This window comes from Lepidothrix coronata, unplaced genomic scaffold (assembly GCF_001604755.1).
Source record: "Lepidothrix coronata isolate B3197 unplaced genomic scaffold, Lepidothrix_coronata-1.0 Scaffold6, whole genome shotgun sequence".
In the NCBI taxonomy this organism is placed as follows: Eukaryota; Metazoa; Chordata; class Aves; order Passeriformes; family Pipridae; genus Lepidothrix; species Lepidothrix coronata.
This window is the reverse complement of record NW_016690186.1, coordinates 1,352,049-1,365,090: the sequence shown is the minus strand read 5'-3', so window position 1 is coordinate 1,365,090 and position 13,042 is coordinate 1,352,049. Positions and strand designations below refer to the sequence as shown.

Sequence of the window (13,042 nt, the reverse complement as noted above, 5' to 3'; positions counted from 1 at the left end):
CACTTTCCATTGACTACACATTTATAGTACACCCTTTTATGCTGTTATTAAAAATAAGACATTTAAAAAAGGTATCTAATAAAACTATTTTTAAAATGTCCTTTATTCATTTAATATGCTGACAAAAATTAAAATTTCTGTCTACTTAAATTCTTTTTTATCATTACAAGGTAATTCTTGCAATTCTGAAATGTTGTTGAAAATTACTACCTCTCACAGAAAATTTGGGTATTTCTATGTAATGAAACTGCTGGAGAAATCACAGAGAAGCTGCAACAGATTAACATGAAATAAATATTAGAGCTAATATTTAAAGGCACACAAATACTTCAAACACATATGGTTTCAAATCTTTATTGTTTTAAAATTCTACATGTCTTTTACAATTACAATAATTTGTTACTTAAATGACTCTTGTATGGTTAATGTACAATGAGTTTTTTCCTGAAACTCAACCATGAAATACAATTTCATCAATATGATTTTTCTAAATAGATTAATACAAGATTTCTGTTTTGTTGAGAAGAACAAGTGCTTCACTTTCAACAAACGGCACAGGTGTCTTCCCTTCAGAATCTGTGTGATCAATCCATTGAAAGTGCTTTTGAAGATTGCAGATCTAACTGTGACTGATTTTCAAAATCAGTCTATCAAATTACAAGGGTTTTTTTAACATTAAAGAGCATTTTCATGTAATGAAACAAGCTGCAGTAGTTATTTTTATTCATCTACTGAGGCAAACTCATGTTGAAGAAAAATTATATGATTATCTGCATGCAATGAACACTCCTCTTTAAATAGTTGATGAATTTTACACATATAAAGAATCTGTTAAAGAGTGCAAGTACTTTGATAATGATTTCACAAAAGGACATATGCTGGTAATAATGGTAACTAACATTTAACATCTAAATATAAGCTAATGTATATTTAACAGGCAATTAACATGGCTAACAAACCATGTTTCAGGTGGTTGCCCTTCGAGAAAATGAACTCATTTGGTCCACACTCTTAAAGTTATCTGGGTAATAAAAAAAAAAAAAAAAAAATCAAAGCAGTTAGGGCCAGAGTTTTTGATGAATTTCTTGTTTCTAAAATGTCACCTGTTAAAAAGTAAGAGCAGTACATCAATGACGTATCTTGTCTCATGACCTCAGTATAAAAAGATGGCCTGGTATTTGAAGCGATGAATGAAAGCACTGAAGGACAAGTCAAAAAAAGAATGGAGACAGAAGGAACTAAAATTTTGTCGTGTTATACTTTCTTGTTCCATGGTACTGCTTTCACTCTGTAGAATTTTGTACCCAAAGGAACTTTAAATCTGTTTTGTGCCTACAAGGAAAAAAACCGAAACAACAAATTAGAAACCCACGTGGGATTATTCCTCTGATTTTCAAATTTTTAAGCAGAAACTGATTCCCATCTCTCAGCGCTTACTAGACCCTTATGAGTCTGGCAAGGTTTGGGCAGTGTGGATGCAAATACCTAATCCACTGTTCACTGAACCCTTTTCTAATTCCCCTTCTCTTGCTATTCACTGACGCAGAGGAAGAACAGGAATGGCAGAACTTAGGGCAATTTTCATCTAACTTGTTATGCAGAAAGTACTTGTCACAATTGTTACAAATATTTAAAGTGATTTTCTTCTCTATTAATTGCATATGATTTTCCATTACTATTTCCTTACCTTTTTTGCCTGGCAATATTCCTTTTCCATCACTTTTCCTAGCACCCAAGGTCTCCGAGATGCACCTGATGCTAAAGAGAAAATATATTTATTACTTTAGATAAGCAACTACAGGTAACAGGATATTACATTCCATTTTCATTAAAAGCAGAAATTCTTAAAAAATTCAATTTTTTTAATAAATGAACAAACATTAAGTTCAGATGTCAAGACAGCTTACTGGCATTTTCAAAAGAAAACTTGATTTTTCAGTTCAAATTTTGTTTTAAAAACTAATATTAGAGAAGACAATAGCAAATCAAAACTGAAACTCACTAATGAATCAAAATTATTCTCACTAACCAAGTCTGACCTTTTGGCCTGCCTGAAGGCAAAAATTTCTTGAAATATTTCAAAGGACAAATTCTTATATACTCAGCTATTATTATTACTTTTACTGAAACATTTGATTATTTTTTCTATATTAGTGATGGAAATTAGTTACTCATAAATAATAGTTTCAAAGCCCTACAAGTCTGTCAGTATTGGTTGCAGTCTTCTGAGAGTACCTGATACTGTTAAGAAAGAAGAGTGAAAAACCTCAATAATAAAGTGACAGATTAAAAGAGCAACAGTGGGCATAAATAAACTACCAGCTTATATCTATTTCTTTAACAGTAAGTAAAACAATGTGTCTTGTATTCCAAGAAATTACATCCATTTTACTAGCTTTGCTCTTTTCTAACTATCACTAACCACAGCATAAAGAAAATATCAAAATAAATAGAAGGAAAAAAAATCACATACCCTATACATAATAATCAAATCAATGCTTTTCTAAGTGTGACTATTTATGAGATACTGTATGTAGTGACTCACTCAAGAACCACACTGAAATTTTATTAACCTTCAAGGTTAAACTGGCAATTAGTAGCCGAGTAGATTCTGTTCTACTCCACACTCCTACCTACAATCAGTGCAAAGAACTCACACATGGACTGAATGCTCAACAGCTAATATTTAAATTACAAAAACCCTTTTTTTAATTAGAATTTGCTGGGCTGACAGGCTTCACTGATCTAACAGAGATAGTGAGAGATGCAGGGTTCTTTTCCCTACATCTGCAGATGGAAATTTCCATATCCCAAAGGGACAACACTGAAACCATGTGGTCCTTCCTTAACCAATTTCAGTGTTGTCATAACATTTTAAGCCATCATAATGTAAGTAGAGACATCCTATGATAGCCTAGATCCCTGACATTTAATAGTTTAGGTAGATCTATACAGAATTAACAATTTGATATGCCTGTTAATACAAAAGGTCAGGTTTAGATGCAACATTTTGGCAGCCCTTAAAACAATAATTTGCATTACCTAGATCCATATCAATTTTAACCTATCACAAATACAACTGGTGTTCTGGACTTCATTTTTCCCCACTTCCCTGATGGAGGAATGGAATCAAGAAGACATGGTTTCCTGAAGCACCAAGACAGAGACAAATGTGTTCCTCAAGCAAAAGGTAAGTCTTCACTGGTTTTTTTATGTGCGGTTCCTTCAAATCTGAGACTAACTAGTTAGCAAGTGGTAAGGAATGGAGCAAGATAAGTCCATTTGAAAACAGGACAGTGAATTATGTACTCACAGTAACATACCAACTGACATGGCTTTTACATTATATATGTAAACCAACAGTATGAAAATCTACCATATTTCACATAGCTATGTATGCACTACTAATGCCATAGTTCAGAACATATTACATCTGTAACTAAGACAGGCATTCTCCCCTTATGCTTCACAGATGACACATGGCACACATCCTTCAGCAGACTCAGAATTCAGATACGGACTGGCGGTCTTCTGGAGACTACACAATTATTTAAGATCTATCATCTTTCATCATAACTGAAATCTATTGTGAGTCTGCTCATTGAAAATAATTTGACAGCTTGTGAGATGCAATAACATGTAGAAACTTTCACTTTAGAATGAATACTAAATTTTCTTTTAATGCGTATTCTTAGACATTTCCGAAAAGTTGGAAGCACAGGTGGGTTTGCAAAAAATACTACACATGACAGTTTAAAGACATTTACATGATTCTATTTCATGTAGTTCATAGTTTAGTGCAAAGCATTGCTATTTTTTCTCATTTAAAAAGATTTTGATTTAGCTATGTTTACACAGTTGCCAAAACCAGCCAAAAAAACCCCTTGAAGATTAAGGGAGAAAAAAAAGCAAATGTGCCATCAACATCAAAAAAACCATACAGAAAGTGTTCTATGAAAACTTATTAGCCTTGCTAAATATTATTTGAATTTGGTGGAAAAACGACCAGCAAAAATATTGCTTGCAAATCCCCATATACTGTTGTCTACATTTTGTTATTTATTATTCATGCTACTAAGTAGTTGAAGTAACCTGATGGGAATGTTAACATACCCTCTGTGTGTACAAAAATGGCATTTTCTCCCCCCACCCTTTTTTTTTTACAGCTTCTTTGAAGATGCAGATACTTTTCCCTATTTTTCCAAGATATTAACATTTATATAAATTTTTGATTAAAAATGTTCTGTCCTGAAAAATATTTCGCATTAGAACAAATAGCAAAAGCTACAAAGATAGCTGACAACTACCTGTATTACATGCTTCTCATATTTATCACATACATGTTTATAAAATCACTTACTAAGCATTAGAAAGTAAAGAGTGTTATTTGTAGGAGGAGTTAGTAATTGGAAGAAATCTGACACTTACCACACTCACCTGGTTTGAGATCCAGTGCAGCAAGGGACTCTGAGTGCAAGAAATACAAGGTTGGACTAACAGTGAACAACACATAGTTGTCATGCCTTTCGTCCAAGATAATGAGAACCAAGTCGCCAACCTGAAAACTGGGGAAAAAAATAAAATCACAGAACTTAAATAAAAAAAAGTATAGAAGCTTAAAACTACATTAATTACACTTAATTACATTTTTTGCCCCAAGGATTGCACAGACTGAGACTTAGTTGAAGAGTAGAACAGATGTTTCTATTTGCTACACCAACATATATACATTTTACAATTTCAAATCAACAAAACCAGGCTACTTTTTGAAAAGCGTTTTTGAAATGTACTACACCAATCAGCTCAAATTATTTTTTTTCAAAAGAACTGTCAGTTTTGCTTTAAGAAAAATAATCAGAAATGCCTAACAAAAAATAAAGTTTTAATTTTGCATTATTTCTATTCACCCAAAATTAAGGTAACCATCGCTATAGCAGTGTTTACAAACATTCTTTTGATGTTTTAAACTGAAGGTAAATAGAACATAGAAAAATACAGCAAAATATTCATGTACCTTTCAATCTTAAAATTTTAAGCACACAAGACAAAGAAGGAATGAAGTGCCCATTTTTAATCAAAGGATTAAAAGCAAAATAAACACTGTGGTGACTTTACATAAAAAGTTTTAAAAATCTGCTTCTTCCTGACACTAGGGTAACATAAGAAGCCACCAAGTTCTCATGCCAAGTTTCAGTAAAATAATTCAAAGAACTTTTTTTGTCTCCAAACTTCTTTTCCACAGTGCAAATGTGTTGCAAGTAAATTATTTAGCCATTAACGAAATGAATTCTAAAATAGCTCCAAATTAGGCATTAGATCATGAGGGGGGCTCTAAGAATAAATATTATTAGTCTTCTGGGGATGGGGGAGGAAGCGGCAAAGAAAGCAGAAAACTCTTCTTCATCAAAGGAGACTACAGATACATAGTCAGAGACAAATGGGTAAATCTAAAAAATTTAGCTCATCTTCTTTAAAGTTCACTTTTTGATTAAATAAACAATATTCCAGGCTTTTCTGTCTGGACTTATTATGAAGACTGGCTAAATTGACTCAAAGACATCTCTATTGGAAAGACAACTTCTTTCACCATGTTTCCTCCCAAACGACTACCAAGAGAGTCGCCAGAATATTCAGATTCTCAAGGGAAAAACCAATCCTTCACACACTGATCTTGTTACAATAAAAATGCAAACTGGTGGAATTCGGAAAACGTGAATGGAATAATCTGTGCTCGTTTTCTTACCAAAAAGATTTCTTATAGTAATTTCAAGTAATTTCAATATAAAAGATTTCAAGTAATTTATAAGTCTGATAATGAGAAGTTGTCTGTAGCTTTCATATTTTGCAAGAATATTTCTTTTTCTAGCAACAATTCTACATGCAGCTGCTAACAGATTGACAATACCTAACAAAATGTTTGAGTTGATTTAATTTCATTCTGTCAGGATAAGCCAAGAGTTTTGAAGACTTCAGGAAGTTAAAACTCCTCTCGTAATATAATAGAGCACTATGCATATTCAAAGGTGAACAGATTTCTTTCTACTTTCTCTTTGCATGACTTCAAGGTTACAGATAAACAACGAGTAATCTAAAGGAAAACTCAAGGAGGATTCTAGAAATCCCATGAAGTATTATTGATATAACTCGTGTAAAGAACGCTACAGAATTCAAGAAAGTCACTGACATACAGAATTCAGAAAGGTTGGTTTTTTGTTTACAAATTCGTTTTCTAAAATTTGATTTACGCTCAACTGGGATGCTTCAATAGCTGATGGCTGAAATATAGAGAAGATCTATATATCTTTTCACCACAGAGCAAGAACAGAAGAATTGTGATATTCTTTGACTATACACTTACTTTATTGAAAGCATATCCATCTGTTGATAAGAAAATTAACATGTACTTACTCTCTAATTGCTATTTTTTCAGAATGTCTTGAGGATACTGATGACATGCTTTGGGACATCTATAAAAAAAAGAGAAAAGCTATAAAGTATTGACAAGCTATGATGAAATGTACATTACAGGTAAGAATATGGTAATATAATTTTTGATTTCAAACAGTGTCTAATCTTGGAGATTTTATATTCATTCAAAAAACAGCATACTTTTGTCATCCTGTTCTGTAGTGGGTTTGGTTGTTTGTGATTTGTTTTAGGGTTTCATTATTGCGCCTTTTTTTTTTAAGACCTACATTTGATTATGAAATTTTTTGCATAACTGACTTCTCCCTCATTACTTAAAACTAAGAAGGGCTTTCCAGATCAGTGCCAGTGAATATTTATTCTGAGCATACACAAGATCTATGATACAGCTGTGCATGTAACACAGAAGCCACTGGCACTAGAAAAGGCTGATGGTAGAACACTGAAGGTTAAACATATTTATTACAATTAAACTCTAGATGTTGAACTCAATATGTTTTCTCAGTTTTTCTAAGAACTGTCACAAAATCTGAAGTTTATTGTAATAAGACAGATCAGCACTCCCTGGAATAAAACTGGAGTCAGATCAACTAAGACCAAACGAAGGCTCAGTTATATGAAGTTTTGAACATAAGAATTCTCCTATATTTAAGTTCATTTAAATTAATGGCACATGGACTAACTTCAATAGGACAAACTAGACCTAAAAATAAATATAACTGTACACAAACTTTCTACAGTAACTATGATAATGGGAAATGAAAGTGGGTAACACTGGCCCACATGCAGGCAAGTAGCTAGAGAAGTTGATCTGACGTAAATGTATCCGTTTCATTACCCTCGGGTAACTTCCTTACAAAAGACAATTTATAATTGCTCCGGAGAAACTCTGACTAGAGGTCCTGCAGATTTTCCATTCATTCCTACTTCCTGGATTATTTATACAAGCTATTCAGATCTAGATTGCTCATACTTGAAGTTTAGCACATGATTTTTCAGATGTAACTCAAATATTGCTCCCTACACCATATTTCCTATTGTCAATTTTGCCCTCTGCCTTCCCCAGAGGCAGCACCAGCCTGTCTTCACATGAGCTCGAAGGCTTTTCACAATTCAGTTTCTACATTTCTTCAAAGAATGAGTCCAAATTGAATGCATACAATACAAAAAGCTCTCAAATTCTGATGATGCTTTCAGCAGATTTCTTTAGAGGATCCAACTTCAGAGGTTTTTTTTTGTTAGAGGCTACATTTGTCTTATTCACGTTGTACTTCTCTTTCTTGAAAAAGTTGCAGCTAGCATGAACGTTGTCAAATTTGCCTTGATTGTTCACAAAAGTGTCTGAGAGTTCTTTTCAGATACTAAGATCAGAGATTTTCTTGCTATTTTAAAAACTAGAATAAGTGTTATATTAAAATGCAAATTAGCCTGATTTCTGTATTTTTCCTTAATTTCTAATTTTAAGGAAAACAGAAGACATGAGAATATTGAGAATAATTCCATTAAAACTTAGTAAAGAATGTTTTTATGAATACAGTTCTTATGGCCTTTACACAGAAAAAAAGGTTCCCTTTCTCAGTAATTCATATAAAATAAAAAATCCTGTAATAACACTCCTAGTACTAAAATAAGGTCCTTTTTATTTTTATTTCTCGCAGAGATAACCCACAAGTTCTTCTGCAAAAGATAGTGACCCTCAAAGATTTTCTTTATTGAGCAGATCCCCTTCTAAGTTGCATATCTGAAGAAGCTTAATAGAAATAAACATTGATATTTAAGTGTTGATGTATATTTCAGTTTTATAAGTGCATTGGGAAAGAGAGGGAAAAAGGATGAAAACAAAAATAAAAATAAATTTATTTATAAAAAAACAGATTATAAGTAAAGAATTGAAAAGGTATTAATTTCCTATGCCCAGTTAAAAATAAAATTTGAATTTTTTAGGGATCAATAAACTGCCAATTTCTCCTACGTGGCTTGGTATTAACCACAACACCAAAAAGAATCTTCTATTGTCTTGTACATTGCATTTTCTTCAATTTTATTTTACTCTGAGATGAAAAGGGATCAAAAATTTAGGAAATCCACAGAGGTTTAAAAGATGTCCAGTGTGTTTTGAGTTTCATCGTAAAAAACTACACTGAAATAATTTTTGTGCACTTCATTAACAATTGGAATAAAAAAATTCTTTAAAAAAGATGCTTTTAGATGTCTTGCAATACTTTCTCACACCCTGAACAAATATAACAGGTCCTAAGGTAGCTGAATTGAAAGGATGCTCTCCTTGAGCTTGTCAACAGAATGGATGTTGTGAGTGAAGTGGAGATTGGTGGCCATCTTGGCCACAGCGACCACAAAGCAATCAAGTTTAAAATCTCTGTTGACAGGAGGAAAAGTGCCAGGAAAACCTCAGCTCTGGACATGAGGAGAGCAGACTTCAGGCAGCTCAGGGAATTAGTAACTAAGGTCCCCCAGGAAAATGTTTTTTCAGGTGCTGAGGTCCATCAGTGCTGGTCACTTTTCAAACATCACCTCCTAAGGGCACAGGAGCATGCCATTCCCAAATGGTGGAAGTCAAGCACGCGAGGCAGAAGGTCAGCTTGGCTGAGCAGGGATCTTCTCTTGGAAATAAGGCAAAAAAGGAGGGTGTATGCCCAGTGGAAGCAAGGTCAAGTGACACAGGAAGAATTCAGAGATGCTGCTTGTTGCCATAAGGAGAAAATTTGTGTGGCCAAAGCTCAGCTAGAGTTGAAGCTGGACAGAAATACGGGGGACAATAAAGAGCTTTTTCAAATACCTTAATGGCAATAGGCAGTATTGAAATATAATAATTGGCCAGTTAAAGGATGGGGGTGGTCAACTCATAAACAGGGAGAGAGACAAGGCAGAGGTGTTTAACACTCTTTGCCTCTTTCTTCAACACAGATGACAGACCAAGGGGGTCTCAGTGCCCTACGAGAATGATCAGTTCTCAGTCAACTTTGAAACTGTGCTGAATCTGCTGCTCCAGCTGGATCCCTACAAATCTATGAGGCCTGATGGCATTCATCCCAGAATCCTCAAAGAGCTACTGATGTCAATGGACAACCTCTCTCAATGATTTTTGAGCGGTCTTGGGATTCTGGAGAGGTCCCAGAAGCTGGTGAACATTGTCCCAATTTTCAAGAAGGAGGACCCTGGAAACTACAGGCCTGTCAGTCTCACTTCAGTGCCTGGCAAAGTTATGAAAAGATTATTCTGGGAAGTAGTGAAAAACACTTGAAAGACAACACAGTCATTGGTGACAGCCAGCATGGCTTCATGAGAGGAAAATCCTACTTATCAAGCCTGATTTCTTTTTATGACAAGGTAATCTACCCAGTTGACCAAGGGAAGCCAGTTGAGGTAATCTTGAATTTCTCAATATTGCCTCTCACAGTACCCTTCTGGACATTTTGTCCAGCACACACATGGAAAAACACATCATGGTGGTGGGTGAGCATACGGCTCACAGGTCGAGCACAGAGGGTGACAGTGAATGGGGTAACATCAGACTGGTGACCTGTCACTAGTGGGGTTCCACAGGGCTCCATCTTAGGCCATGGGCTCTTCGACATCTTCATAAATGACTGGAAGGGATACTAAGCAAATTTGCAGATGACACAAAACTGGGACGAGCTGTTGACTCCTTCAAAGGCAGGTAGGCCCTGCAGAAAGACCTCAACAAATCAGAGGACTGGGCAATCATCAACCATACAAAGTTCAACAAAGGGAAGTCCCGGATTCTGCACCTGGGATAGGGCAATCTTGGATGCATGTACAGACTGGGGAATGAGATGCTGGAAAGCAGCACTGTGGAAAGGGTCCTGGGGTTCCTGGTTGATGGCAAGTTGAATATGAGTCAGCAGTGTCCCAGCAGTCAGGAGGGCCAACCATGTCCTTGGGGGGCATCAGGAACAGCATTGCCAGCCAGTCGAGGGAAGTAACTGCCCCACTCTGCTTTGCACTGGTGCAGCCTCACCCTGAATATTGTGTGCAGTTTTGGGCGCCGCTGTATAAGAAGGACATTAAGCTGTCAGAGAGTGTCCAAAGGAGGGCAATGAAGATGGTGAAGGGCCTTGAGGGGAAGTTGTATGAGGAGCAGTTGAGGTCACTTGGTCTGTTCAGCCTGGAGGAGACTGAGGGGAGACCTCATTGCAGTCTACAAGCCCCTTGTGAGAGGAAGAGGAGGGGCAGGCACTGATCTCTTCTCTGTGGTGACCGGTGACAGAAACAGAGGGAATGGCCTGAAGTGTCAGGGGAAGTTTATGTTGGATATTAGAAAAAGGTTATTCATCCAGAAGGTGGTTGGGTGCTAGAACAGGCTGCCTAGGGAAGTGGTCACAGCACCAAGCCTGACAGATTTCAAGAAGCATTTGGATGATACTCTTGGGCACATGGTTCTGTGCAGGGACAAGAGTTGGACTCAATGATCCTTGTGGGTCTCTTCGAACTTGACATTTTTCACAGAATATGCTAACTTCTACTGGAGAAGCTTATCAAACACTTCTGCTATGAAATGTAACTTCCAATTACAGAGATATCAGTTTCTATCACACTTCTACATATCACCGGCCACTTAAAGAAGGCGAGATCATCGTGGCCAGTCCAACCAAACCATGTGTCTTGTTTCCCACACACAGTAATTTCTTAAAGACTTTAATTTGAGACCTGCTAGCAAGGATAAATAAAAGAAGGATTCATAGCCCAGGAATCAAGGGTGCTTTGTTACCATATTCTTTTTCCTGCCATAGGCATTGACTATTACTTAAGCATTTAAGACAATGGCTGTTTGCATTTCCAGTGGGAAATAGGTAGAATTAAAAGTTTCACACCTTACAAAAGTGACAAGTGCAGTTTTCCCAAAACCATCTCTGTGTTATTGCTAACACTCTTAATTAGGTTTAATGCAATTCTTGTAAACTGGCCGTCAATCTACTGTTGCTGAAAAACTGAGCCGTTGAAATTAACTCCCTGTACCCTAAGCCTGAATGTTCTACGTTTTTTCTGGAAAAACTCTGTTTCTCTCCAGTCCTGATAATTCCCATCCTGTGAATCTCTTCCATGAGAAGACTGCTAAGATGAGGTACTTTTGAAAGGTTATCAGGTTACTTACCTCTTGCCTTAACATTGAAAACATTTTTGAAATTAATAAATACACATTTTTAGATTTTAGCAGACTTAACATTTTTTAGCTTTCATTTTTTCACGAGACTTAAAACATGCCTTGCACAAATACTTACCAATCTTTGATTTAATCTCTTATTTTCCTCTTCTTTCAACTGCAAAGTCTGAAAGAAAATCTCATCTGATGAGCTAACTAGTACACTTTATACAGTACAAACATTTAAAAAAAGTTTTTATATGACTAGAGCCCGACTACTTATACAATACTACAGCTTTCAATTCTAAAACAATTATCAAGATATATTTTGAATAAAGACATGTAAAAAAAAAAAATTGAAGTCTATCAATTATCCAGTGCTACAAAACCCACTACTAAGCTGTATTTACCTCCATACTCATATTTTCCTTTTAGTTAGAAAAACAAGTCACTGATAGAACAGCAAACGAAATGTAATATATTACTACATTAAAGCTTCTACCCATGACAAATCCTTTATAATCAGATGACAGGATAAATCAGGTAAGCACTTCTGCCAGTAACATCCAGGCACTTGCACCATAGAGTGCCACAATGCATCAACAGAAAACACTACTTTTCTCTCTCTGGTCAGAGATTTTAGTCCAAATGATCCTAGAAAGCTAAAAGCTAAGGATACTGTTGTTTTGGTTTTTTACAGTCAACTTTAAAATGGCAACTGAGATGGAGTTAGACATGACCGGACAGTTAAAATTTCCTAGAATCTGAAATATTGTAGTGTAACGACTAGGGGTCAATCTTATCTTTTCCCCAGAATACAGCCTAAGAGAAATTATTCATTTCCATGAGAAAGCAGCAAATCAATTCTAATTCCTGTCCAGCTGCTTTGTATGTCTTATTTTGAAAAAGTAATCACAACTTTTTTTTTACTGCAGAAATTCTCTGGATCAATGTCACCTGTCACTTCTAAGAAGAAATATTACATCTGAGTCATTCACACTGAAGCCTACATAAACAGAACAAAACAAAGCTAGGACAAGAATAATGTACCAATACTTCTCTTGAATTACTTCAGTGAATTATACTGATCCAAAAAGAGTACAAAGAAAAAACATGTCCTGAAATTATATTTATAATCCTTGCAGACACTGTCTTGCATCAGATCATATAACTGATGACAGCACAACTTCACACGGACATATTTATAAGTAATTAGTTGTAACACTTCACCTCCCAAACAATCTACTTACTCTTTCTAACAACATTATCCTCTGCTTTTCTTCAGACATATGGACATTTTCACTAAAAGAGAAAGACAATGGATAGGTTAAAAATGAAACTTTTTTTCATGATCAAAAATATCTTTTCCACACACCCCCCACCATCTTCACTCAGTGAAGTGTGCTATAATATTTCCTAATAATAATGGCCAGTCTTCGCGAGCGAAGATTTGGGAAAGGTCATTAACCCTTCGAGCCTGCGCAGTGGATTTTT

The 13,042-nt window shown here is 35.5% G+C and overlaps 1 protein-coding gene across 4 annotated transcripts in view; it reads right to left on the bottom strand.

Annotated features, from left to right (window-relative positions):
* Positions 1 to 328: 328 nt before the first annotated feature.
* RB1CC1 (RB1 inducible coiled-coil 1) overlaps positions 329 to 13,042 on the bottom strand; it is a 73,297-nt gene continuing 60,583 nt past the window's right edge. For 3 of the 4 annotated variants that reach the window (XM_017832112.1, XM_017832121.1, XM_017832141.1), the window contains 6 exons: positions 12,799 to 12,850; positions 11,688 to 11,735; positions 6,409 to 6,467; positions 4,429 to 4,565; positions 1,688 to 1,758; positions 329 to 1,332 (listed from right to left, as the gene is read on the bottom strand). In XM_017832112.1, coding sequence (XP_017687601.1) covers positions 1,255 to 1,332; positions 1,688 to 1,758; positions 4,429 to 4,565; positions 6,409 to 6,467; positions 11,688 to 11,735; positions 12,799 to 12,850 — 445 coding nt within the window. In that variant the 3' untranslated portion in view covers positions 329 to 1,254. The remainder of the gene's footprint in view (positions 1,333 to 1,687; positions 1,759 to 4,428; positions 4,566 to 6,408; positions 6,468 to 11,687; positions 11,736 to 12,798; positions 12,851 to 13,042) is intronic. The other variant, XM_017832130.1, reaches the window with a different exon arrangement.